Source organism: Synchiropus splendidus, chromosome 4 (assembly GCF_027744825.2).
Source record: "Synchiropus splendidus isolate RoL2022-P1 chromosome 4, RoL_Sspl_1.0, whole genome shotgun sequence".
NCBI lineage: Eukaryota > Metazoa > Chordata > Actinopteri > Syngnathiformes > Callionymidae > Synchiropus > Synchiropus splendidus.
Genome location: NC_071337.1, coordinates 24,658,257 through 24,685,016, shown reverse-complemented (window position 1 = coordinate 24,685,016; position 26,760 = coordinate 24,658,257). Strand labels below are relative to the sequence as shown.

The 26,760-nt window shown below is 40.9% G+C and overlaps 1 protein-coding gene across 1 annotated transcript in view; it reads right to left on the bottom strand.

The window, feature by feature from the left end:
* The window catches only part of LOC128757289 (thyrotropin-releasing hormone-degrading ectoenzyme-like), a 162,770-nt gene that overhangs the window by 58,812 nt on the left and 77,198 nt on the right, over positions 1–26,760 (bottom strand). Inside the window, exon 5 of the mRNA XM_053862460.1 lies at positions 16,123–16,277. Within this exon, the coding sequence (XP_053718435.1) occupies positions 16,123–16,277 (155 nt within the window). The remainder of the gene's footprint in view (positions 1–16,122; positions 16,278–26,760) is intronic.

The window sequence follows — 26,760 nt, the reverse complement described above, 5'->3', positions numbered from 1 at the left end:
TGAATCAAAGTCCCGTCAGCGGTCACAATTTCAAGTTGGCTTTCATCTACACTTGAATTGATGTCCAGACACCGTCTTGTCAGGACTCACTCAAGCAGCTTTGCTTCTCATTATTTCTCATGACTCTGATCACTGAGACAGAGAGATTTGCTACTTCAGTTTGCATTATATTTCCTGAAATGTATGTTGAACGTGTAAAGTTTCTTTTAAAATGAATTACATGTTGGGTACTACTACTGCATAATATTTCAATATTAAACCGACTGCAGCCGTCGACATTTTTTGGTCTCGCTGATTTACAATTCTGTCAAAACCTGAGACCTCAGCCCATCTGCTCAGCCCTGTGATCAAGCTTTCGCTCCTGGACCAAAAATGGAAAAAGGCTGCAATGGGTGTGGATTTTTGTTTCAACCAATCAAGCTGCTGTTTCGGCTGACACCTGATTGGTTGTGTGTTTCGTTGGAACAAAAACGTCGCAACTGCTGCGGCCCTTTCTGGGACAGTTTGGTGACCCCTGCTTTAGAGGCTGCTAGGTAATCCATGTGTGTTGCCTTAACTTCAGCCACTGTAACCACTGGCAGGGTATGTATTGGGAAAAAAGCTATTCTTATATGAGAATGGAGTCAAAGAAGAAGAAGACAGAATCCTAACAAAACAAAAAAGGTATCGGACCAGAAAACACAAAAAAAAATTGGCTGTGCCTTTCTGAAATGGATGGAACTTCGAGAGTGTCTCGGTCATAAACTGAATATGCAGCTAACAGCTGTCCTCCGTGACAGAGCAGCCAAACTAATAATACTGCAATATTTGTTCCGTCTGTTGTGCAGATACATGCGTTGTGATAGCAGGCAACCAGCGGGGCTGAACTGATTCTAATGAATAGCCTTCTGCTAACAGTAGCTGCAAACGACAGATGCACTTCTAAGTGTGCTGGGTGGAAGTTCCAACTTCTCTAGAGCAGAATCAGCCTGACATGCAACACAAATAAAACAGGTTTATGTGCATGTTGGGTGGAAAGGCCTCAGAAGTGGCAGGACACTGCCCCTGTTTGGAAGAGAGAGTGAGAACTGTAGGTAGTCAATCGCTTTCACAAGGTGAATGACTGCAGCTTTACTTCAAATACAATGCAGTGCCTGAACTAGTAAGCAAAAATGAAAACAATGTCATTTGTTCCTAACTACTAAATAAAAGACTTTGCACCTGCATGGGACATTAGCTACGACGTTTTTCCACTCTTATTTTAAATCGTTGTCCATGTCGCCTTGACTACATGGATCTCACTATTGGTACTACTGCATTGTGCATGACAATACCAGAAAGACACTGTTATGGCTATATGTCATTCATCAGAGGAAAAGTCCTCTCTCTGTTCTCTTCTCATGTGACCGCACTAATTACTGATGATGGAAAATGTCCGACACACATCGGATCACACAAGACGAGACAGAGCATGTTTCATAAATAAATGAATCACAGGGAGATGGCAAGGCGAGAGTCAAATTCGTGAGCAACGTCAACATAAGCTGTGATAAAAACCACCTGAGCTATTCATTTTGTGTGTGAACGCTGTGTTTTCCCTTCTAGTTCACTGAACAACATAACATGTAAAATGTATGTGACCCACGCTCTTCATTCCCTTGCGACAGGCGCAATGAAATCAAGATGGGGGTGTTTATCTTCATTTTTTTAATTATTTCTTTCATTAAATGTGACAGCTCAATTTTAATTTTTCATCTTTGCGGTCACACCATTGACCCTCATCCTGCTGGGAGAGTTCTCAAAGTGGGTCACAAAAAATGTCAGCTGATGGCATTCTCTTTTGGTTTGAAAGCTCGGTTGATTAAAAAAAAAAAAAAAAACTTTCACATCAAAGTATTTCAATGTTATTTGATGTAGAAATCCCTATAGACGAAAGAACTTTAGCCTACATCTAAAGCGGCAACGTTTGTGGCTTCTACACTTGTCTTCATTAGTCGATCTGACGCCGCTCATCTTGTTTAAGGCTCGGTTAAAACGCAAAAACCCAGCGACAGGTTGGTTGTGTCACCTGGGAAGGTCGACTGGAAATTCTGCGATCCTTCAGTTTCCATGGTTACAAGTAGGGGTGAGATTTGTAAGAGGAGAAGGTGTGTGTAAAGCAAGTGATGAGACAGTTTACAGAGGGTTTACGAAAACACACACCCAACCATCAACAGCTGTATTTGCTGAAAACTGAAACTACGAACATGGATGGCATCAGTAAGTATGAATATGAATAATGACTGCGCAATAACAATTGAATATTATGTTTCATGCGATAAGTAATTAATTTAACTCGTAAATAATTGTGTCCACACCATTCTCATAACATTAAGTTGGTATACTTAAAGTCATTCACAGCCCAATCCTAAATTATTCACAATGATCTTAACAATATTGCTGTACTTCTTCAACCCAAAAAGGACATCTGTTTAAAATGCAGCTCGCCCGTGATCACTCTGACCTTTTGTAGTCTTTATCAATATAGCAGTCAGTCAAAGGAAACCCCCGACTGGTGCAACAGAAGCTGAGATTTCATCCCTCAACTGCTAGAAGCATCTGCTATAAGGTCGACGCTTAAACAACTTGGTCTGTTCTAAAGTCAGCGCCACAATATGTTTGCAGTGCTTCATGCATTCATACATTTTAAGTCATGTTTTCTGCTCTATGGCTAATGGTGCTGTAGTGACTCAAACCAAAATAGAGGCAATGACAGTTCTGTCTGTGTGTCTGTTCTGAATACCACTGCTGGTAAAAGTACACCTGTGTCTAATCGAAAAGACCTTGGCGCTGCACGTTATGATGGAGGACAGGTCATGTGACCTTTTATTCAACTAAAAACAAACAAAAAAAAAAAACAGTCACACTAGTGAAGTCTTGCTTCCAGTACACCAAACTCTGAAACAAGATTAATATGGGAATTTTAATTAACTTTACTCTCCAGAGGCCACAATTCATCATTGTTGGAAGCTGAATTTGGGTTTTTCAAACTGGTCCAACTCAGTCTTGGGACTTGTTTATCAGCAGAATTGATACAGTCCTCTGGCTCCACACAAACATTCTGTCGTTGACCGCTGCATTTTTTTTTTTTCAGAAACCACATCGTCAACGTGTTTATGTGAATAATTTCAGAAGAATTATACAACGGCGCTCCGCTTAAACGTGACATCACGAGCATGTAAACAAACCCTCTGGGCTCCTCCATCTACTGTCTTGCCTTCCACCACTGCATCTGCCTCTCTCAATAGAACAAAGCAGACTGGTGCTTTTGATCGTCCTCCTCTTCTCCCTGAAAATGACCCACGCTCATTAATATGCATCCCTCTGTTCAGCAGGAGGATGAGGCTGACACTCGTTGCATGTCTGGATGAAGTTCAACAGCAGCCAGCAACACAAGTATTCTCCTATGTTGCTTGGCACCAGTGTTGTTTACAGTGCACATCTGCGGCGCCAGGAAGCGTCCTCGCCGCCTCCTCCACTCCGACTGGCTGAATTGGAAACCAGCAGTCATTTAGAGTCAGTGCAAACTCCCAAACCTCCAGATTAATTAATTTTGGGATGGCTATGGAAGGCTCCAAGTGGCCACTAGCCAACTGCTGTGAAGTTATTTTGAGAACTTGAACTTCCTCATCTCGTTTTTTTTTTTTTTTTTAACTTCAACAAGTCAGGTTCATTTAAAACTGCATGCCATATACCAGAATTCTGATCATCTCCCATGCCTACACACCGAGACTCACTCTGTGTGTAGGCTGCAGTGTCTCAGCTTTACTGTTCACAGGAGAACAAATTTGAGGGGATGTTATGAAAGCAGATGTATGTTCTTTTTTTGGGGGAACTGATATTCGTTCCAGGCACTTTCTCTTGGAGAGGTGACCAGGATTAATTATTATATGAGTCCGACACGTATGTAGACAATCCAGAATTGTGATCAGACAACGATTTGCCTTTTCTGGGAATCGACCCAGAATAAACAGGTTGGAACATTTGGAAAAGCTAATTCAGTTCAGAGTTCATCACATGACTGAACCCTTTTTTGATTCCGTTTATTTTATTTTACACCTTCACAATTCAGTTTGTATGAGTCAATTGGAGTATGTGTATTATTTATAGGACCTTCTCTAAGCTTGCGCTGCTCGCACACATTAATCCAGCATGGCATTTCTCCGGCTCAGTGGGTCAATTCCCATGCATCTGCTGTCACAAAAGGGCCTCATAATGTGGCTGCAGATGACGGTCATTACCCTTTTAATCCCCTGTATTTAGCAAAACAGGTGGAAAGAAATTCTTGCAGGGCCTGAATGAGTGCAAATACCTCGAGTATATAAAAGGGAGGACTACCGCACCTCAACTTCATATTTAGAAAATGAAATGTGATCCAATACATTGGTTTCTGGGACTATCCAGGCCAAGATCTGAGAACGTGAATGACATTTGAGCTTTAGAAAGGATCGACTTTTAAATAAACACCTTCTCATTCAAAATTAATATCACTATGAAAAATGAGTAGACATTATTTGATAAATCTCATCCATTCCAGTGACATACCCAGAGAAAAGAGTCCGCCTTTCAATCAAACTGTACCTGAATGAAAGGAGTCTGACACCTAGGAGAAGACTGCAGAGACGCTCTCCGTGACCTCTTCTCTAGCTGATGTGATTTTTCATTATTTCGCTCTGACCTCAGGTATAATTGAAACGAAAAGGAAAGTTAAGCAATTGGGCTTGAGACGGGTGTAAATCCAGAAGTTTGAGAAACATGAAGGAGTATCATGAAGCATATATGGCAGCTCCAATAAACATTTGCTATTGCTGTATCAAACAAAGGCTGCTTCTTTTGAATAAAACATGATCAAGAAAATCAATGTTGTTTCCATTATTCAGTGGATCAGCCCGCTATGGTATGTATCTCACTAAAGCTGAGCTCTCAAAGGCTGCCTGCAGCATTCAGCCTGCAGTCCGTGGACGATACAGAGAAGAAACACAGGGCATGATAGAGAATCAGAGATCAATGTTTCATCAGCAACGTGTCTTTAACTCAACTGGATTATGGTTCTACAATATCTGCCAAACACACACAATACAAAACCCACTGTTATTGTTGGTGTGTACATGGTGAATGAGACGTAAGACACAGTGATTCCTAACATCCTTAAGGTTCTGCTTGTTCCCTAAAATGCGTCACTGGCTGGAGCCAATCCTCACATCCTGAAAAGATCTGACCTCTCCCACCTGAGACAATCGAGAGCAGTGCCCATATAATCGATGAGGGTGCGTGAGCTGATGTACATTATGATATAAAAAAAATCAACGTCAGTCAGTCACCTAGTCTCACTATAATATTTGTCTATACGGTCAAACAAAGAGCTTCACTGCTCAACCGTGCACACGCTGACCAGCCTCTCAGGGCAGCTTAACACCTCCACCCAGAGAAGAATCTGCAGGTCACTGGACTGACATACAAGTCCATTGATTCTCAGCTCCCGTAAAACCTTGGAGATTTGTGAACTTCTAACCTTGCTCGAGAAAAACTTTGGCCAGTAAATCCTTATATATAAAAAATAGTAGAAAAGAAGTCCAGAAAACGGTTTGATCCACATAACCATCCTGCCGCCGCTTCACTCTGAGCAAGGCATCTACAAAGGTGTGAGTGAAAACACTGGCAAGTAAACCTGCTTTTGAAACAACCCGCAGCTCACAGGCAAGCAAAGTGTGGGCACCTGATTTAGGCAGTGAATGTTTTCAAAGAGATGTGGATCTGCTGTACACAGGGAGATTTGGAGCCAGAATTTTCAAATATATCCACTATGGAAGGTTATTTTACTGTTTTTTGTACAATACAATTTGCAAATCAGAGATGATATAACAGTCAAACAAAAACTAGTTTTCCTTGTCCAGTTGACTTCCTCACATTTGAGTGGACACTTTAAATTGACTTGAAAACAGAGACTATACTGCACTGTATTAAAGAACAAAACAGTAAATAATCGTCTAAGGGACATGTTTAGAATGTCAGATGAAGACACAATAGTAACTACGTTGGCTCAGTGTTTACTCATTGTGGGGATTAAAGCAGGGCTCTCTGTAAAACTCACTGCTGTGTTTGTGTCCAACAACCGAGCTCACTGGCGCAGAGGACAGAAAATTGGTAACAAACACAACGGTAACAAGAGACAGTCAAGCCCGCAGCAGCCAGTCACACCATGTCCTATCACACCGCTGGCTGCATATCCAAACACACCGGCCCTTTTTCCAACAGAGAAAAAGCGGTGGCTAAGATGTTTCATTTTAAAGCATGGCCACCGGCAGAGACAAATCTGGAATCTGGTGACAGATGAATCAGCTGAGCTTTAGCTGTGAATCACATCCACTCAAGAACATCCGTTTACTGTATCGACTGTCATCAGCATACAAGTACAGCGCAGCACTTACTTCCCGCACACTCACTTCTGTGGTGGACGACAACAAAACAAAAGTCAAACAATCAGCAGACGTGAGGTCAGGGGTCAGAGCCATGTCAGGGCAGCTGTCAATTACAGGACTTTCATTGCTGCAGAGTAGCAGAAAACAGCCCCACTAGAAACGTGAGGCACGGATAACAGGAAAGAAAGCCAGACAGTGGAAGACAAATGAGACAACCTATTGCTTCACCAATAAACATCATGCTAGCTGAGGTGGAGTAATAAATGATCTACTTTGAACTGAGACTGCACATTGAAATATAACACCTGGCAGAAACACAGTGTTGGAGTCCAGTACGCCAGTGTGAGAAGCTTGTTTTCATGCTATTCCTACTCTCTTGAGGACCAAGTGTGCTTTGCAGACAGGTTGTTTTTATACTCCATGGGAAAGCAGGTGGTCTCGATTAATCAGTGTCTCTTTTCTCCTTCTTCACAACATTGCAGCCATTGAGCCAATTTAGATGTGTTTGAGGTAATTTGTTGCTTTCTGTGATGGATACCAGCACAGATGAGCAGATTGCAAACTGGTGTCAGTTCTGAAAGCCATAGGCAGTACATTTAAACAGATAAACAAGCTCACAAAATACGGCTACCGCCTCCTTTTTTCTATTGAATTTATTACAAATCTCTCATAGCACAGCATATTCCTTTATGACGTGCTGCAAGGGGAAGTTAACAATGTGAAAAGAAATACAAATAGAAATAACAATGAATAAAACACATTTAAAAGAACATTAAAAGACAAAAATTAATAAATAAGTAAAAAGAAAAGTTGACTTACAAGTTTTAATTATATTTACAGGTAGTGCAGTTTGGTTTCTATGAATTGATTTTTGCCTGCCAAGTCAAACTGCAGCAGGAAGGAAGGACAAACAATACATTTTCTTCATGCACTTTGGGTGGTTCATCCAGTCACGAATGGAGCTACTTCATGCAGTGAGTTTGTGTGGAAGTGTGAGGGAGTTGTTGCCCATTATGCAGGTGAACCAGGTGAAAAATGGCAGCTACAGGCTGTGCACTGAGTGTGATTTTAGTGAAATGCATGAGGTCACTTAATTCATTCAATTTATAAATTATGATTTCCTAGTGAGGCAATGGAAGTTTCCCAAGCACCTTCTGCTGTTCGGTGATGTGAGCCATCAATTTTACAGTGGAGTCAGCTGCAGCAGAGGCATGTGAGTACCTCAGCTGAAGGCCTGAGCTCACCTGTGGCCCCGAACTGGGTCATAACACCATGGTCTTTGTGGAAGATAATTCATTCTTTCAGGCTTCACTTCTATTCTGGTATATACATCTTGTGTAAACAATGTCCATTCTAGAGCATTAGATGAATACTCATTGTTCTGCAAGCAACTTAGTACTTCAAAACCAAGGGAGTTGGACATGAACCACACCAGTGAAGCAACCATAAGATGTGACAAAGTAAAACACTTTGGCATATTGTATTTTCCTCACTAGTTTGAATGAAACGTGTGAAACACCAACTTACTTACTTTTCTAGAAGAATTGTCTGCACACATAAAAACTCTCAAGAGAAGTATTTGTCCCAGGACAAAAGTTTCAGCTGATGGAGCTGGTGAACATTTGTGTTGAGCACAGGTGTCATGGAGAGGACGTCCACACATGAAATGCTAAACAAACTACCGGCATATCATCAATCACTGAGTAAGATTCATAAAGGTGAGTGAACTGGAGGAGCTGTCACAGCCAAATGCTGAAGGTTCTTTTTGTTCCAATGAAGGTCAGTTCAGAAGTAGAATGAATGGAACGTGCTTGCACCATTACATTCATACCACGTAACAATTGTATTTTCATTCACTGCATTGATGATTTCACTTATTAGTCCGCAAGATATACAAACTTTTCACCAATTGTCACATTGTGTGATGCATTGAAATCAATGAATACTCACTGACTTCACCAATATGTCAATGGATACCCTTGTATTTCAAAATCATACTGCAGTTCTTGAGCAATTTAAAAATAGAACTCTGCACCATGTAGCCAAATCTCTCGTGTGAATTTTAGAGTAGAAATACAATGGTTGTCAAACATGGAGTAAACAAAATTAAGTGAAATGTTCTTGTACATTATTCTGTAAGAGCATTTGCATGATCACATATCAAGGTGCTTATATATAAACATGTGTGTTCTTACATTTAAATTAGCAAAATGAGAGAAAAGCGCACACACAATGCGAATGGGTACTATATGGTTGACCATCAACCGCAACCGAAAGTGAGAAGTCCTCGAGTTGAAGCTCAAACAATGTAACCACATAGAAAATACTTTTGGTTTTGTAGAGCATTTTACAGCCAAAATGCTGTACACTAAGACACAGAGAAGAGCCCTTGCCTGTTATGCTGCAGGAGCAGGAGAGAAAGGCTACCTTTCACTTTCACAGCTCATATCTTAGATCCTATTTCCATACGTCACCAGATGGTTTATTTTCAAGATGCTCATGTCCAACAAATGCAACGATCAGGGCATGAGTTGCCAGACATGTTGCAGGGAATCCGACCTGGTGTGTGAGATGTACTCCTCACACACATAAATAACCAGCCCCTCACAGATATATGACTCGGCTTCATTCAGATGATTTGTTTATTTGCAGGGATTCAAACTCCAGCCCAGATTCTGCTGTCAGCTGGCCAAAGTCAGCACTGTCCTATTTCCTCTTGCATATGGCTGATTTAATGTGAGTCAACAAATGATGGGTGCAAATCTGCTCCCCTGAATCCCGTCCCAGGGTTCTCTCTTTGTCCCGTTTAATTAACTGACAGATGATTGGAATAATTTCGGGTTATATGTGGGACACAATTGTGCTTGTGTCACTGCCTTTGTCGAGACAAATTGAGGTTTGACATCATTTACACTAAAGCCTGCTGAGATTGACTGAAGACATCCTAAGCTGCTTATAGCATTATAATAAACACAGGTATTGAATAAGCAGCCCGTCGTGATTAAAATATTTTGTGTCAGACGTTTTTGTGGAGACTTGCTGGAGACATGAATATTGTCAACAGTCAAATTCAAATAAACTGATTTGGATTATAGGAGGCAGTGGCGCCTGGAACTTACTTGAGAAACACTCAGAGTAAGCATTTAATAAACTTATGCCACTAAAAAGTAGTATTAGTGGATCCAAATAGCAGTCGAGAACGCCTCCTAAATTTGGTACTGACTACCAAATCCTGAAATTTTCATTTCAGGATCCATTCATCTGATTTAATCTGAAACACAATATTCACATAACCTCCTGGGCTGAGGTTATAATGCAGCAGAACATGCAGGGTTTCTACAGCTGTGTTCTGGGTTTGGGTCACAGCTTTATCCAAACTGCCAAACTATTTTACCCAAAATGAAATGTGCCATCATGTCATGCCATTGTTTCTTAAATAATAAAACTTATTTTTTCTATTACTATAACACAGCGATTATTAATCTTTGGTTTTAATATGTTTATTGTGTGAACACATCCCATTGTAATTCAGACCAATTACAGAGGATCAGAGGACTTGAAGGATTTAAATTTGGCTTTTACATAATCCTGATGAAACTTTTGAAAAACTAGAGCTTGTTTTTTGTATTTTCAAATGAAACGGTTACATCACAGATTTTCATCTAATGTGGCAGAAGTTCAACATCTTCCTCACAGCAGGATGTCGGTTTATGCTAACTCAGAAGAGAATTCAAACACTGCCAACACTTGAGCACGAGCTTGACTGTTTTTAGCATCAGCTGTATTCATCAGAGTGTCGGAGCCCATCATCTCCATCTGGGTTCCCCACAGCGTACGCAGAACGACCAGTCTGTCCACGTTTTACTCCACATGTTCCCCATCTGCTCCCTCACCACCACAACAGCTCTGAACCTTGAAACATCTTCATCACCGACAGACGCACTTTCACTTTGTTCACCTGTCTGTTGATGAAGACAACATATTGAAGGAAACCTGGCTGTCAACATGGGTGAAGACGGAGCGGAATCGTTGAACCGAGAGACAAAATCTTTGGAGCACAGTGACCACAGTCTGGTCTCGATCAACATAAAATAGACAAAAGATGTTAAATAAAGCAGCTGTTTACACGCACACACAGGCTTCTTTGTGGGGTCCGCTCCTTGCCATAACCCCAGCCTCTCACCCTAAACCTAACCATCCTAAACTTAACCAGGACTCTCTTTATAATGGCCCAGTTATTTTGAAGCCACCCTCCTCAAACTGAGGCTTAACCTTGTGGGGTCTGGAAAAACCGGTCTATTACTAGGAGAGATATGACGAAACACACACGCACACATTAACACAGAGAGACACACACAAACTAACCTGAACAACGACACCACTGAGACAGAGCCCAGCAATTCCCAAACACGAAATTCAATTAATCTCTGTCACTTCACATTACAGTGGTCCCCGGTTAATGGAGGCAACACCTGCTGACTCCAGCAGCGTTTACAATGGTAAGGTCTCGGGTCGTCTTTGACTTATTGACATTTCACAGCCAATTGAAGCCCCCAATTAACCTTAACACAACATCGCTGGTGTATGTAGGTGAACGTGGATGAAGTATAGACCTGGGCCCCGAGGCAGCTCAGGGTCACCTGCTGGATTCTAACTGTTTTCCCCAGTTAAACTCCTTACATGTGAATGCCACGACTACTGAAAGCATCAAACATCTCCCCCTCGCTGGCTTTGTGTTTGTGACAGAGATAAATGGGTGCAGGATGAAATGGAGTCCATCCTCATCCGCTCCTCAGAGCTAACAAAGCGGATGAAGGAAGACGCACATTGAGTCCCAATACGCAGCAAAAACGCCATTATCACATTTTATGACTCAACCAATAATATTTATGAATAAATAAATATACCGCTGCACATCTGAAGTCTGGAGCGCTCTTATTTAGTCCATTCCAACACTCATCCAGTGTTAGTGATGTCGGCACATTTAAGGAAGATTAAGCATCCAGCCGAAGGCGCCGCAATATTTGATCTGAGACGTTTCATTTCCATCGTAAAATGATCTCTAAACAATAAAATGAGAACGGTAAGACTCTCGGATGCATGCAAATATCTCATTAAGTGGCAAAGTTGTCAGATTTCTGGCCAAAGTTGTAAATGATTTCCATTGTTCCATTCATAAAAGCAGCTATAAGGGAGTAAATGCAAACCATTGACCTCTCAAGGTGAGTGAATACCAAAGCAGGCACATGTGAAGCCAGAGGAAGGTACTTAACAGTTTTCATCTACTAACTAGTTACACTAATACCACTCATTTGTAGCCTCAGATGACAGTACGAGACCACTTAAAATGACACATAAATGATCTAGATTGGTATATATTATATTAGAAGAACTCCTTTTCATTCTCTGTGTCACGTAAGAAGAAATTGTATACTATGTCAATGAAGAAGCCAGGTGGTAAGGTAAAATGATTGTTATGTATTAGAGAGTTGAAATAAACATTCAGGGATACAGATATAGAAAAGGTATGTTCGCATGTGCAATACTGAAAGTGATACTTTCACACTGATGCAGGTTGATGATGGTTGCCTATATGATTTTTCAGTGCCCCAGACAGCGGCATCAAAACACGCTTGGGTGCCTTAACAATTGCTCTAGGTATGGCCTTTTCCGTTCCACTGGTCCTGACACTTCAGTTGCTGTTATCTTAAGACCCCTATGGGATAGCAGAGAGTCTGTCACACATTGTTTTAAGGCCAGCCGTGGTTAAGGGTGTGAAGCCAAACACATCAGAAGGCAGATCTCCTTGGCAAGTTTCTGTGTACTAAATAGCACATGGTATAAACAAATTTGCACAGAGGGCAGGACCACAGCTTCCTTCGTGATTTATAATGAAACTGAGTGAATTAGACACAAAGTTGGAGACACAATTTAAAGAAACACATTCCCATTCCTAAGGTGGCAAGTACAATTTGGCATCCAATGTTGACGCCGAAGTCAGCCTTCCTGGTTGCAAATTTATGCATTCCACTTGTAAACAGTCAGTGTTTGATGCCTTGAGAGTAAGAATCTACTGTTTAAAGGGAGTGTGAGTATCACAGTTAGCAGCCGGGACAGTTCAGAGAGAGAGGAACACTCTGAACTGAGTAAAGGAATTGATCCCCAGGTGTGGTCCTGCCAGCTGACAGGGGATTAGTGAATTTGTGTCTTGAAAATAACCGAAATGAAGACGTTCAGTCATGATCCTCCTTTCAAAATGATACATGTTGACTATCAAACTAGATTTTTCTGTGTATTTATTTTTTTATTTTGCAAAATGGTTTGTACATGTTTTAGAATGTGAAAAACAGTAAACCTCTTGGTGCATCACGCTCATAAACTGCTCAGCGATATAGAAATGGCAGAAACTCAAACTCAAGATGCTGATTCAGCTCCTTGCATGTCAACATTCAATTTGAATTTACAATGTCCACGAATGCAGCTTTACATGTAGTTACATGAGAAACTTGCTCTCTACTCTTAAGCAGGAAAACAAGTATAAGACCCTGAAGAGCCAGCGCCTCGGTCCAGCGGTCAGCACGCACGACGGTGTTCCGTCATAGCTCCTCAGGAAGCTGAGGAACTGTTGCTCTTCAATAAATCATCAGTTGTCCTTCACCTGTCATTGTTCATACTCGCCCATCTCCATCACAGGTTCTTTGTGCTTTACCATCCTTTACTATGAGTTTTCACAATTTTTCTGGGTCTTTCATTCAGGAAATATATACATTAATGTATCAGTATGTGTATAAAACATTATATATATAGGTGTAGGCTTCATATAGATTAGCGGTATGTATGCTTCTATACACCTTTATCCAATACATATTTTAATATATTTTATATTTCATTTTGGAAAACTCACAATTTAATTTTTTTTCCACTAATCTGTACTATAGTTTGCTCTCTCTGTATATCTTCAGACAGATAAGGAGCCAAATTGAATCCGCAGCTAGCTTGACCCCGTTTTGCCTGGTGACAACTCACTTGCCTGCAGTGGAATGAAGGTTTTTTATAAGTTCTTTTCAATAATGCTTTCTACATTTCAAGCTTTTTCTTGTGTGTTAATGTTTTACATTCATGAATGTAAAACATTTATCCCTCTTTCTTTAATCTTCCTGGCCTGAATACGCTGTTTTTTTTTCCTCAGTGAAACAATACTTTGATGCAAAGGGCACCTACTGTCACATGAATGAAGTATTTATACTTTACAGCATTCTGCCCTCTTTCTGTCTCTTTGCAGCTCCCCTTTGGTCTTTTTCTAATAAAGGAATATCATCCTCACCCTTCCTGATCTTGAGCTTGTCTTTTCCTCTCATCTTTCTCCCGCTTTCCATAGTGTCATCCGGGTCTCTCGTCTCCTCACAGACGGTAACCTTTATATTTTCTCATGCTTCATCGCATTTGTCTGCTTGTCACATGTTCAATGACATACTTTAAAACACTGTTGGAACAGCTATGTCACAAACTCACTGACACGCGGCTCATTGCCATTTGAGTTCAAAATGCTGTCGATTTCTGACAAGTTGAGTCGACAGATCACTTGAATCAGCACAAGCCTGTTTTTTTTTTTTTCTGTGACAAATGTAGATGAAAAGCGCCCCTTCACTGTGGCCCATCCCCATATGCTAGAGTCAAGGATAAGGTCAGCATACTGGAGGTCATTGCCCCCGCCTCTCAGTGGCTGTCAAAAATAAATCAAGGAATGGAAAGTGACTCATAAGTACTGTACACACGTGTGAAGAACCTTTCACAAACTCTTCAGGAAATAGAGTCAAATGTGCTGGCATTCCTCGCAGCACAAGGACAAACTTGACTTCACAAATTAGAAGGAAGCTTTTAAAATTCTTTGACACTTGACATGTCTTGCATATAGAGCTTTTTTTTGCACTACATAAAGGTTTGTAGTTAAAAGACTTCAGAGCCACTTAAATAAAGTGCCAAATATGTGAATTAAAAGTCAACAATTTCATCCTGAGCATGTTGATTAATTATATTGTATATTTAAATACATTTGTGTAGTCAATTGTGTAAATTGATTGTTTTTAAAGACATTCATTGTCATTCTTTTACTAACCTTCCTTTTGTTCTTGTGGCGTTTTAGTTTGGACAATAATTCTCCTATCCCAATCCTTTTTGTGGTGCTCCTTTTGTTCTTCTTTATTGGACTAAACTTTTGTTGAACTGAAAACATCTGCCTCGTCTCCTGCATGTGGGTCCAAGCCTTGTCTGTTCATAATAATTTTGTGTGTCAGCAAAATATCGATGAACTAATTTCAGGATATATTTATAATGTGACAAGAAATAAGTTATTGAATTGGGTGGTGTTCCAAATGACCATCTGGATTAGCATCTGAATCCTCAAATCTTTCATAGGATGTGTCAAACTCTGTCAACAGCTGCAGTGTGAGCACCAACAACTTTATTTTTTGCAACTATTGTGCCTTGCATGAACACTGCCCCCAGGTTTCCACCGTAGGCCTACGCACAGAAGTGGTGCGGTCTCGAAAATGTTCCACTGAAGGAGTGTGCACAAGCCATTGCCATTGGCCAACATCTGCACAAAGAGAGCGACTTGATCCTCCTATACAGTACGGCAATGCAGCTGCAGAGATTTTTTTTAAGTGATTAATAACCAGTGTTGTGGGGACAGCTTGTTCAATACGACTCGTCCGCTGATGGCTTGTTCGTATGAATGTGTGTCTGAGTGTTAAGCAGTAAATGTTTGTATTGTCTGACCCTTATCTCACGTTTGCTCATGTGCTGTGGTGTTCAAGTTTCAAGTGGGATTGTCTTTCACGTGCATGTGCGAGAGTGTAGACAGCGCACTGTCGCCGTCCCATCACATTTTGTTCGAGAAGCTTTTACAGTGCACATGTGCCTCATTTAAGTATGGCACGCTTTCTCAGAACAGCCCAGTTGGAATAGGTGTGCACGAGCACGACACGCTTGGTGATGCACATTCACTGTAGGAAAAGTAGACATGATGTAACATGTATACATGAAGAGCCCCATTAAAACGCCATCAAAAATGGCAAACTGAAAAAGACATTCCTGCAGCAGCTAGAGAAGAATCCAAAGGCTTTTGGACAGATTGGTGACCATCTTTGGAGCTGAGGGACATCATCATGGAAAGTTAAGATGAACGGAAGGTTCCAGTACCTTAAAACATGACGTATTCACTGGAGCCATTACCCAGCATTCATCAGCATCTCGGACCTTCTGCAGACTCATGTGACGAGAGAGAGTGCCGGACATGAGGAGGTGGGCAGCGTAGATGAATTGCCCTGGTGTGAATGCGCCGTATTGCCACCTGCTGTCCCACTGCGCTCATTTGAATTTGACTATTAGCGTAGTCAGAGATATTCCAAATGCTAAATAGGTATGGATTATAATGAAGGGATATGAAATTGTAGTTTTTGTCAAATGCTGAAATCTCAGAGAAAAGAATATTGTGCAAATACACGAGAGGCTGGTCATGATTCGGTGAACACTCCTTATTTCACTCTCATTTATTACAGTTTTCAGATAACCTTGGTGGTGAGAACAGAGCAGAGCCATCTTTGTATCCAAGCTGCTCCCCGGCCTCTTTGTATTTGACCAATGTTAGCAGAGATAAAAAGGCCGCAGTGTGTCACGGGCTCACCTGGTGGCAGATCTCATGGACGACCACCATCGTCAGTTCCATCTGATAGGACGACGACGACACCTCCGCGTCCAGGAGAATCTTTTGTTCCACAAACACGCTGAGCCCCCAGTTCTCCATGGCGGCGTACGGATGTTTGGGCACAGCCAGCAAGTCTGGCAGAGACAAAACAAAGCATTAGAGCGTTTCAACTCCCACTGAATGTGCTGGGCTGCTATAAAGTCGTGCGTGTTCACCACATTCATTAGAGCAGTCGGTCATCGTGACAGATCCACAGCCAGCGCAGACCTTCACAATTTTGGTTCCACTTAGACGCATGAGTCATTTTAATGTCATTTTCTGTCCCTCACAACATGAAAACATTGATATTTAAATCATAGAGAAAGGAGGAGGGAAAAAAAATGGAGCTGAAAGGCACTAAAACAGCCAAAGCCTTGAAAGATATACGACAGGAGAGGAGGGCATGGAGACAGCATTTGGTCAGGGAGATTTATAGAACAAGGACGGATAGAAATTATGACACAAACTTGTCAAAGTGTTGAATTACCATTATAGACAAAGTGAATGTCATAGATTGAAACTTGAACATTCATTTACTGCAAAGGCTAAGATATGATTTCTTTTTCTTAACTTTCGTTTTTGAAGACTCAGAAGTTGATTAATTTAGTTGTCTGTATCACTGTTCTAATCTCTTCTTTCATATTGGAAACATTGGGGTGTCTTGGTGTCAGAAACAGGAAGACCACAGTCGATCATACTTCATCATCACAGTTCCATCAGCACTGACTTGATGTGCAGAGCAGTTCTAAATCTTTACACGTTAAACTTTAGTGATTCATGGTTCGGAGACTGAGAGCCAAGAGGCGTCACTAAAGTGTGGTGCCTTTTCGCTTAAGCTGGGAGAGAGAGCCGTCGAGGGAACCGCAAACAAAACTGCAGGGATTTGTCAGTGTTGACGGTATTTCTATGTAAATGACAAATAAACATGAGATAGAAAAGCAGCTTTGAGGCAAAAAGACATCGCAGGCTCCTCTAATTGTTCAACTTCAGAAAAGTGTCAGTTTTACAATTCTCATTTTGTCCTAGCCTCCAGTCCACTCGGCCTCCTGAGATCATAGGAGACAAAAGCAAATGAAGATACTGCAGTAAAATAATCACAATTATCAGACTTCTTCTATTTTCTAAACCAACTATCTGTAACTAACACTGAGATTAGCATTAGTGATGTGACTTGGACTGACATTAGAGGATTAGCGTGATTTAACATCTTATCTTGTATTCAGTTGTTGAGCTATAAATGCATTTCGGGTTTGCCAGTGGAATTCAGTAAATTTGACTTTTTCTTAACACTCCGACCATCATGCAGGAGACACCACTAGAAATGCAATACACCAGAGAGGGACTTTTGTTTTGTATAATACCATTCCAACTCAAACAAGAAACAGTGAATTCCAAACCTCTTCACGCTATCTTTCCACCTTTGAACAGTAAGTACTGACAAAGAGGAGAATTCTTTCTGGAAGGCATTTGACGAATTGAGATCAATCTGCCTTGTTCGGACTATTCCAGTCTCTTATTGGCAGAGCTGTGATTATGAAGGGTCAAAACCTTGTGTGTTCCTGTTCTACCTAGCAACTTTCAGCCATGTAGAAAGATTGAAAGTTGATTTCCTTTCTTCATGGTTTTCCTGAAGTGTTGATGGGGAATCAAATCTGTCTTTGAATCTCACAATAAACAAATAAAAGCAAGAGGTCAGAGCCACCCTCACTCATCTAAGACAACAAGTCTGACTGTATTAGGTGATTTTGTTGTTAGGTAGGATTAGATTAGACATCTTTTCTTAGTCCCACAGTGAGTGGATTGTGAGTCCTAAATGTATTTATCTATATAAATTGATATCTCTGCGCATTAGAAATACCATTGATTTCAATGGGCTCAACAGGCCAGCGGGTGGCAGGATCATTACAGAACTCGCTCATACTGCACACACAATAGGAACAAAGAGGACAGCAACAGCACAGAATGATCACAAGTAAATCCACATACTACCGAAATCATCCCGCCCCCTTTTCTCATCTTCAAGGTGAGTGTTTTAAATGATGTATGACCCCTGTTTTTTGTTTCATCACACAGGTTAAGTTTGCAACACATGCCTACTACATTGCAATATGTCATTGTTGGCAAGCTGATGACTGTGATTCTTTCATTTACAGTGGAACCTCGGTTCTAGACCACAATCCAGAACAATTCCAGACGGCCGTTCGAGAAGCGATTTGTTTGAAATCTGAATCGATTTTTCCCATTACAATGAATGGAAAAAGAAATAATGCGTTCCAAGCCTTAAAATAGTCTTTTGTAGGAGTGAATGTAGAGTGTCTGCTGCAGGTGCGCTGTTCCTCTATGTGTGTGGCCGCTGCATGTGGGAGGGGTTGCCGAGTGAGTGAGGTCTCTCCAGAAGTGAAGAGGTGCCCGGTGCGTGTCCAGCTCTGAATGTGCGCTTCTGTGCAGTTTGGCTGTGACAAAGTCATAAACCAAGTAACGCTCTGTCCCAGACTCGCCTCACCCCTGTCCCAGCTCCAGCCCACAACAGCACGTTATGTTTTTTCCGGCTTTTTTCGGGGGCGTTCGAGTTCTGGATTTTTGTTCGAAATCAGAAGCAAAAAAATCTCAATATTTTCGTTCGAACTCCGATTTGTTCGAAGTCTGGGACGTTCGAAAACCAAGGTTCCACTGAAAAAAATTTAAAAAATATTCTGATGCCCTCCAACTGGCCAGCAGAAATAATAGACATTAGCAAATATGGAAGGAATGACAACATTGCTGAGCTCGCTGGTCACAAAAAGGAAATGACATTTTCTTATTATTTTATATTATTATTTGTTTTTACAACACAGTTGTGATTTCTGTGAAGATAAAATTCGACAGCTAAACTAAAACTTCTTCGGGTCCACTCTTGCCAAATCTATTTATTGTATGGAATATTCTTGATTTCCAGACTACATCTCATTCCTCATTTCATGTCTTTCTATATCCCTCCATTCTTGTCTTTCATCTCAGTTAGACCAGTCATCAGTCAGACTCAGGTCTGTCACTGTTGACTGGTAGAGTGGAAAATTCATGAGCAGAGTGATGGTAAATTACTCATTGATGCTTTAAGCTCTCAACACTGAAGAAAGGTCCACAGATGCACTGGATACAGTAGAACAGATGCTTTTTTTTATGTCTTGATTTGGAATTCTCTTGAAAACAGTTTCTGATAATAGTAAGTCGTCATAATAATACGTGTGTGCACCTCTGTTGAGGCGCTCATTTCAAATCCATAAAACAACTTCCATAGTTACAGAATTATTTTGGCTCAGGGCAAAAACAAAATGGCCGACTGGGATTTGAACTTGAGACACCTTTCAGTGGAATGCAGTCCCTATGGACTGCCACTAGGAAAAACTTAGGTCTTATAACCATTTCTTTCGGACTTTCACCTTTTTTTGCATCGCAGTTTTGGTAATGTGACATGAGAATTCTACAGCATGGATGCATTTTAAATCAATGCTAGCGGAAACCTGAATACTGAAGGGCGGTTTTCCAACCAGCCGTAACACTATTGAATGAACAATAACGGAACAACAAATGGCACAGATGACAGATGAGTATGTTGTTGACAAACAAACCAATGTTGGTGAAAATAATAGAATTTTACACCTTTATTTCAGTCTTACATCAAACACACAACTCTTCTATATCAAACTGATATTTGGTGGATTGAATAGGAGCAAGAGAGAAGAAAAATTCTTGCAACAATAACTGACAATATTCAATGAAGCTATCTAATCTTGATAAGGCATGTGGGCAGCAATACCTGAAATGATGATTTCCTTTCAGTGACATATTAGCTATTTAAACATATAGTACAGGCTAATAATAAAACAAATAATCCGGATGGAGAATGAGGTTTGCATCCTCGGTCCAAGAGCAGGGCAGTTAACGTTAAAGGCAGCAGTGTGAAACACTGTTCTGACAGGATACACCAACAGTTCACTGCCAAGTGTGTTCAGGTTATGAAAAAAAGGAAATGAAGAGGGGATAAATTGGCAGTAATGGCAGGTTGGCTGCTCTGAAAATGACTAAATTAAGTGAATGAATTCACTGAAACATAATGATGGAAAAATTATACTCCACAGTAGGGGCATCTGACAAGGACGTTCTGCTCAGTGAAACTATGCGGGATCCTTAACCGTGATGTGTATGGTTGGTCTCATTCAGGTCAGCATTCTCAGAGGACTGAGCTAGAACAGACTTAACGTCTCTCAAGTCTACGCCTGTGTGGCAAAAGAGCTCAGGTTCAGAAGGAAAGTGAGACGTGATATGGAGGTCTTTAATTCAGCATATTTTCATTGACTCTACTTTTTAATAATAATGATAAAAGCCTTGTGCATTTTTGAACTTCCTGATGCTGTCAACGATCATGTGGTAAACACAATGCCCAAGGGTCAAATGTGGCCCACCAAGAAATCGTAGGTGACTCAGAAGAGCTTTTAAGGATTGTGTCTGTAACTTCTATCTCACCACTGCATTTTCGACGTGTTCAAGAAAAAAATAAATATTAAATTTGGTCAGTTGCACCTGCAGCACTGGCATCTTATGTGATTTAGTTTGACACCCGTGTGCATTCAAACAAAAATCCCAAATTAAAATATCCCAACAAATGACGAAGTCGCCAATAACATCAGAATTAGTCTGCCAACTGTCCAACATGAAACTTGCAGTAACAACTGATATCAAATGTTAAGATGATTTGTGTCGCCTCCTTGATCACACTATAAAGATGCTATCGACCACACTGCAGCAAAAACTATGAGTGTTCCTTCTGTCCCATCACACTAGAAATAATACTTGGCTTCATCTCCATAAAAATAATAATAACAACGGTAAAACTGCCTTAAAGGGAATGAATATTTATAGCAAACTGACATAAGGGTCAGCGCAGCCAGCCGATGCAGCCAATTGTTGCCTGGAGAAACGAAAACAGCTGCACTCAACTCAAAAGTTCTTTTTCTGGACTTGGAAGAAGCGTTCAGCAATTAAAGGGAAAAAAAAAACAAGAAACTTTCTCTCATTGAATTTCAGAGTTTTATTAATTCTTAACTCAAAAGTAAAGAGCGCTATCTGAAGAGTCAAGGTCTTGGAACTACAGGGTCATCAGCCCTCCAGTTTAAGCTGCACCTCCTACAATAAAAAGCCCAATTACTCCTAATGAGCTCCGTTTTCCACTCCAGGAATCTTCAAACAACTATGTGTTTCAAAGAATGATTTTGTTTTCGTTGAATTATTCTGAATCTGAGCTGTGCATTAGCTTCTGAAGGATCTTCTTGGCTGCTCATGAGCTGAGCTAGTGCCACTGAAGACCACAGTGTCACCTTCTAAACTCCTGGCTGCAAATGTCGGTGGCCTGAAAAATCACATTTTGACATGGCTACAACAACGATATAACACAGGATGATGACATGATAGGTGACTGGGGGTGCCATGACTTTCTTTATCATTATCAAGAACTTCTCCATAGTTGTTAACTATCACACGTTTGCAGCAGTCAAGTGAATTCAGTGACACACTACACACCACCATATGTGGCAAGTCTATTAAAACTGAGCGGCTCGCGGCCCTCCCGGTCCTTTAGGGGATGCTTAAGGCCCACTTATGGGCCCCAGAACCTATGGTTAGGAATCACTGAGCAGGCTGCGAGATGTTCAGGTTTAACACACTTAAACACTTAATACACCCAGTGTGTCACTGACTTAACTTGACAGCTACAAATCTGTGATAGTTAACAACTATGGAGAAGTTCTTGAAAAGAAAAAAATATATATAAAGAAAGTTATGGCACCCCCAACAGTAAAAACTATTGTCCTGTTGGACCAGTTTAAATGACAACATTTTATGGTACACTTTAATATCATAAAATATTTTATGACATTTAGACGTTTTATTATATTGATTTTATTCAGAATTTTGTTCATGTCCACCTTTGCATTTGACTCATTATTTATTCGATGATCTCTGTTAACTTATGTTGGTGCACGTTCTGTGCTACGACACCAAACACAGCATCTTTCCTGAAAGTCATTCTGTCTGTGATGAGAAATCGAATGAGAATGAAATGCTCAGTTTGAGTGTAATGATGAGTGTTATTACCAGACGCTTTCTCTTATGGCCTTGGAATACACCCCTCACTTAACCTCATGTCAAATGTCTCACTGCTAAGTGTATAAACTTAGAATTTAAAATCCATCGGAAGAGAAAGCGTGACAAAACTGAGACTGTTGTTTGGCAGTATTCAATATATTGTGTTGTGTCTACTAAACTGTGAAAGAGAGACGACAGTGATGCTGTGAACTTTAGATCATTTATCAGTAGTATTAGTAACCCTGGCAAAAAAATATTAGAAACATCCTCTGCCTTGGACGATGTGATGGTTTTCATGGTCTTCTGGCTGAGAAATGTATACAGACAAAACAGCATGACAAATATCTGCATCAACAAAGAGAGACGATGAAAATGAAGATATTTTTCTGACATAGCTGCTCGCAAAATAATTCAAATCTATGGATTTTGATAGAGACATGGCTTCATGTGGTGGAACTATTCAGTTAGTTCAGAGGTAAGAGCAAGATAAAGAGGTAAGAGCAAGATAAAGTACCTGAAAAAATACATGAATACTGTCATGTATTCATGTAGTTGTAAGCGACAAATTGATGGATGCCATCCATCCATCCATTTGTCGCTTACAAATGGATGGATGGATGGCAAAAATGAATACAGTAGCTTTCAAATAGTCCCTGAAATATACCCATCTCCGAAATATGCACAGAATGGAATTGTGGGGTGCAATACAGTATTTCATTTGCAATTCATTTGATTTTATGACTATGAAGGCACCACCTTTGAGAAAACGTCAGACCACATGTTGGGGAGTGTTGCAGGCTCCTTCTGACAAGACGCCGTTGAGGCAAATTCAAGCATATCACATTCAAACACCTGTTATAAGAGGCGGAGCATGACCAGCGGTGTGAAATTGGCAGCACATGAAATGCATTAAGAGGTTACTGCAGAAACTGCCGTGACCGGCTACTTCCATATGCGGCGTCCAATCACGTTTCCGCGTAAGCTCTCAGGGCTGAATGTGATTGGCTGACAGCTCATTACTCACTTGGCTGAGGCTCAGACAGTGGAACTGATTGGTTGGCAATAGGAAAATAGAAAAAAGGTTTAACTTAAGGGGAAAGTGCAGACTAGGACTGTTTGGTTTAAGGTGGAATATGCAAATGAGGCATTATACCGACCAGACAATTAAATTGGATGAATTTTAAAGGGAATGAATCGTTGCATTTTGCTGCGAAGTGAACCTGCAGGGACTCCCCAGCCCCCTGCCCGCACACATCCCAACCTAAAAGAAATTCTTTTCACGCGATCTCACATGCCTCACATGGATACCACTGTACCTCCAGCCCCTTTTCATTATTTCATCTCTTTGTCCAGAGAGCCGGATGCATTTACTCAAGAGACCGTCCAGGCAGTAAAACAAACCACCAAGTTGTGGAGGAAAACACTGTAAATCCTGTTGTTGAAGAGGACGGCAACAGGTTTGAGCTTTTAATAATAATTCTTCACCTCCAGAGGATTCCCTTTCCCACTGTGGAGGCTCACAGTTCAGTAGGGCAGAAAACGTGGCAGTAGAATCCAGCTGTAAAATGATAAAACAGGATTCTATACAACTGAATTAGCAAACGCAAATGAAAAAATAATTTAACTAATCACTGGGTGGAAATATAAGAAAGGTATTTATTGGGTAGACTACATGCTGTGTCAGATTCAACACCACTCAATGCTCCCATCACCACAGATTATGAAAAATACATCACCTTTGTGATGTGTGAACGCAGACATACCTGTACACTTCAACAACCACTTGAAATACAATTCAAAATCAGACTTCTGCCATTCATTTTTACAAGTAGGCCAGACAATTGTGAGTCTCTTCACAGGTCTGGCTAAAGAAAACTTCAGAAGTGCTACTGAGTTTCAATTGAGACCAAGTGTGTTTTAACATTTTACAGCAATTCTTCATTATTCTTCAAACCACCAATTGTTACCTGCAGACCATTTTTTTTATTTCAAAATCTGCCTTCTCACATGAACGCATGGTATTTCTGTACTAATGTCTCTCTCACAGCTCTGATCGGCGTAGCTCAAAGTTTTCAGTTTCTGAATGGGGGTTAACGCTTAGTTTAATAAACCTATCGTAGAGAGTACTTGACATGGGCTCATTGTTATCACTGTATTGCTTGTGAGGGAGTGTATCCATTAACTCTTGCAAAACCTTTTTAAACAGTTAAAAATAGGCCACACTGTTGTGATGTGCTTTTTCGCATGAAGGTATTTTTCCACTGTGGAACATTAGTTTCTCTCTATCAATGTATCTATACCAACACAATGCATTCACACCTGGCTTTCCTCCTGTTATCGTGGCATTCATCTTTCCCAGGCTCATTACGAGCGACACAACTTTATTGTGACATGTTCTTACATAAAAACACTGCGTGCACCTTTTGTTTAAAACATGCCTCACAACTACAGTTCCCTCACATTAACATGCTGAAACCAAAGCAAGAAAAAAGAAGACAAGAGCAGCTGCAAGATGCCAACCAAGTTACACCTGTGAGACATAATTTTTTTTTTTAACGTCACTTCCCTTTAAATGTTTTCTCTTCCTTAGAAGGTGTTTGGAGGTTAACAAGTTAAATCAAGGGTTCTCCTCTGTCCCACTCACGTGTCACACAATTATGTCACATCCCTGCAATTTCCTGATTCTACTTTCCTGCTCCAACATTTTGCCTCCATGTTTCCTCATTTCCTCTCACTCGCAGTCCCTCGTCAAGCTGGTTCTCCACTTGTCCACCAATTATCTTCAGCTCCTCCAGATAAGAGCTGCTCCATATTCAAGAGGCAGAGAACAGAGCAGCGAGGGTGAATGCTAAACAGAAAACCTGCAGCCACTATTAGAGGCGCCCGCAGTACCAGTACAAAGCCACCGGACAAAGACTATGTTATGACATTCAGACCAGGTCTGAGTAAAGACCAAAGACATCTCTTTTAGGATTTTATTCATTTTATTTGCATCACTGAGAACATCCCTTTAAAAAACTGTGTTGGTGGATGGTTTCTCACTGTGTAGGTGTTGGTGCCACCACGCAGGAGTGGTGTATAAATCAATCATCTTGGAAGCATGTACAGCCTCACACAAGTCTTGTGAAGTCCAAATGGTCTGTATTCAGAGAGTGAGCTCTCACTAGGGAACGTTGTGGTGCTGCTGCTGCTGATTATTATCTTTTTTTTTAATCTTTTCTTACCACATTGTTGTGATGAAAAGGGTGTCATTAGTGGAATGGTTGAAAGCGAATCTGGTTTTTGGTTCCAACCATTCACACACACAACGGTGACCAATCAGGTGTCAGTGGAAGTAAACAGCACTGAACTGACAATGAACTGATGACATCCCTCTATGTGTGCTCCACTGGTCGGAACAAAGTCCTGAACCATCCAAGTCTTTTGAGGACCCCTGGCTAGAGAGGCTTGCAAGGGAAACAAATGGTGTCATTTCCTGCAACCACTTATTGATAGATAATAAATCAATTTTCCCAGCGACAGTGCGATCATAATCCTGGCCTCAGGACTCCAAAACTCAGCAGTGCTCTATAAGGTCCTCCTGTGAAGCTCACAACCCTGAACTAAGCTGTTGCCAACCTGAGAACGCAGAATTGTCAGACCTTATGTAAACTCACAATTCCTCTTCACTGCTGTGATCAAGTGGAGTGTGCACCGCGGCGACTCAGAGGACAGCGTCCACCAAGCCACTCGGGTCGGATGATGTGCTTGGCCGGCTGCCAGCTGGGCCAATCAGAAACCTTGATTTCCCCACAGCCACATCAGCCGAGAGCAGTTTACAGCGGACGTGAAATTCCTGAGTCATAGCACACCTCAAACCGTAAAATACCCTCTAATAAAAGACCTGGTGTAAAAGAAAAAAGATTAGCCTCGGAGGATAATTTTAGACATTTTAGTGAGTTATGGGGCCAGCTGCTTTATGACTGGGCAGTGTTGCAGATGGTCCTCATAGCCTGGCAAAGTGTGTGGCACATTGGAGTGATGCGTGATGTCAAACTGATTCAGTGAATCATTGGTATGGAACCATAACTGACAGTTACTGAAGACACACTTTAACACCTTCCAGTTGAGTGATGGCGTCAAAATGATCCACAGTATCATCCTCAAGAGTTGAGGGAGAAGGTCTATAAAGTCTGTTACAGTACTTTTTTTACAGGACTTTTTAATGCCATTTCAGAAGCAAATATTTCCATAATGCATGCACACACACACACACACACACACACATATACATATATATATTCTAGCTGCCATGAGGCCGAACCACTTGAAAAAGAGACAAAAATGTACCAAATGGTGTAAAGCGTAAACAATTGTCTTATACTAAGAGAACCGCTGAACCAGAAGCACACTTACATAATACACTTATGCACACACTGGTCTTTATTGTTGAGAGTGTACTGTTGGGAGGGTTTTCAC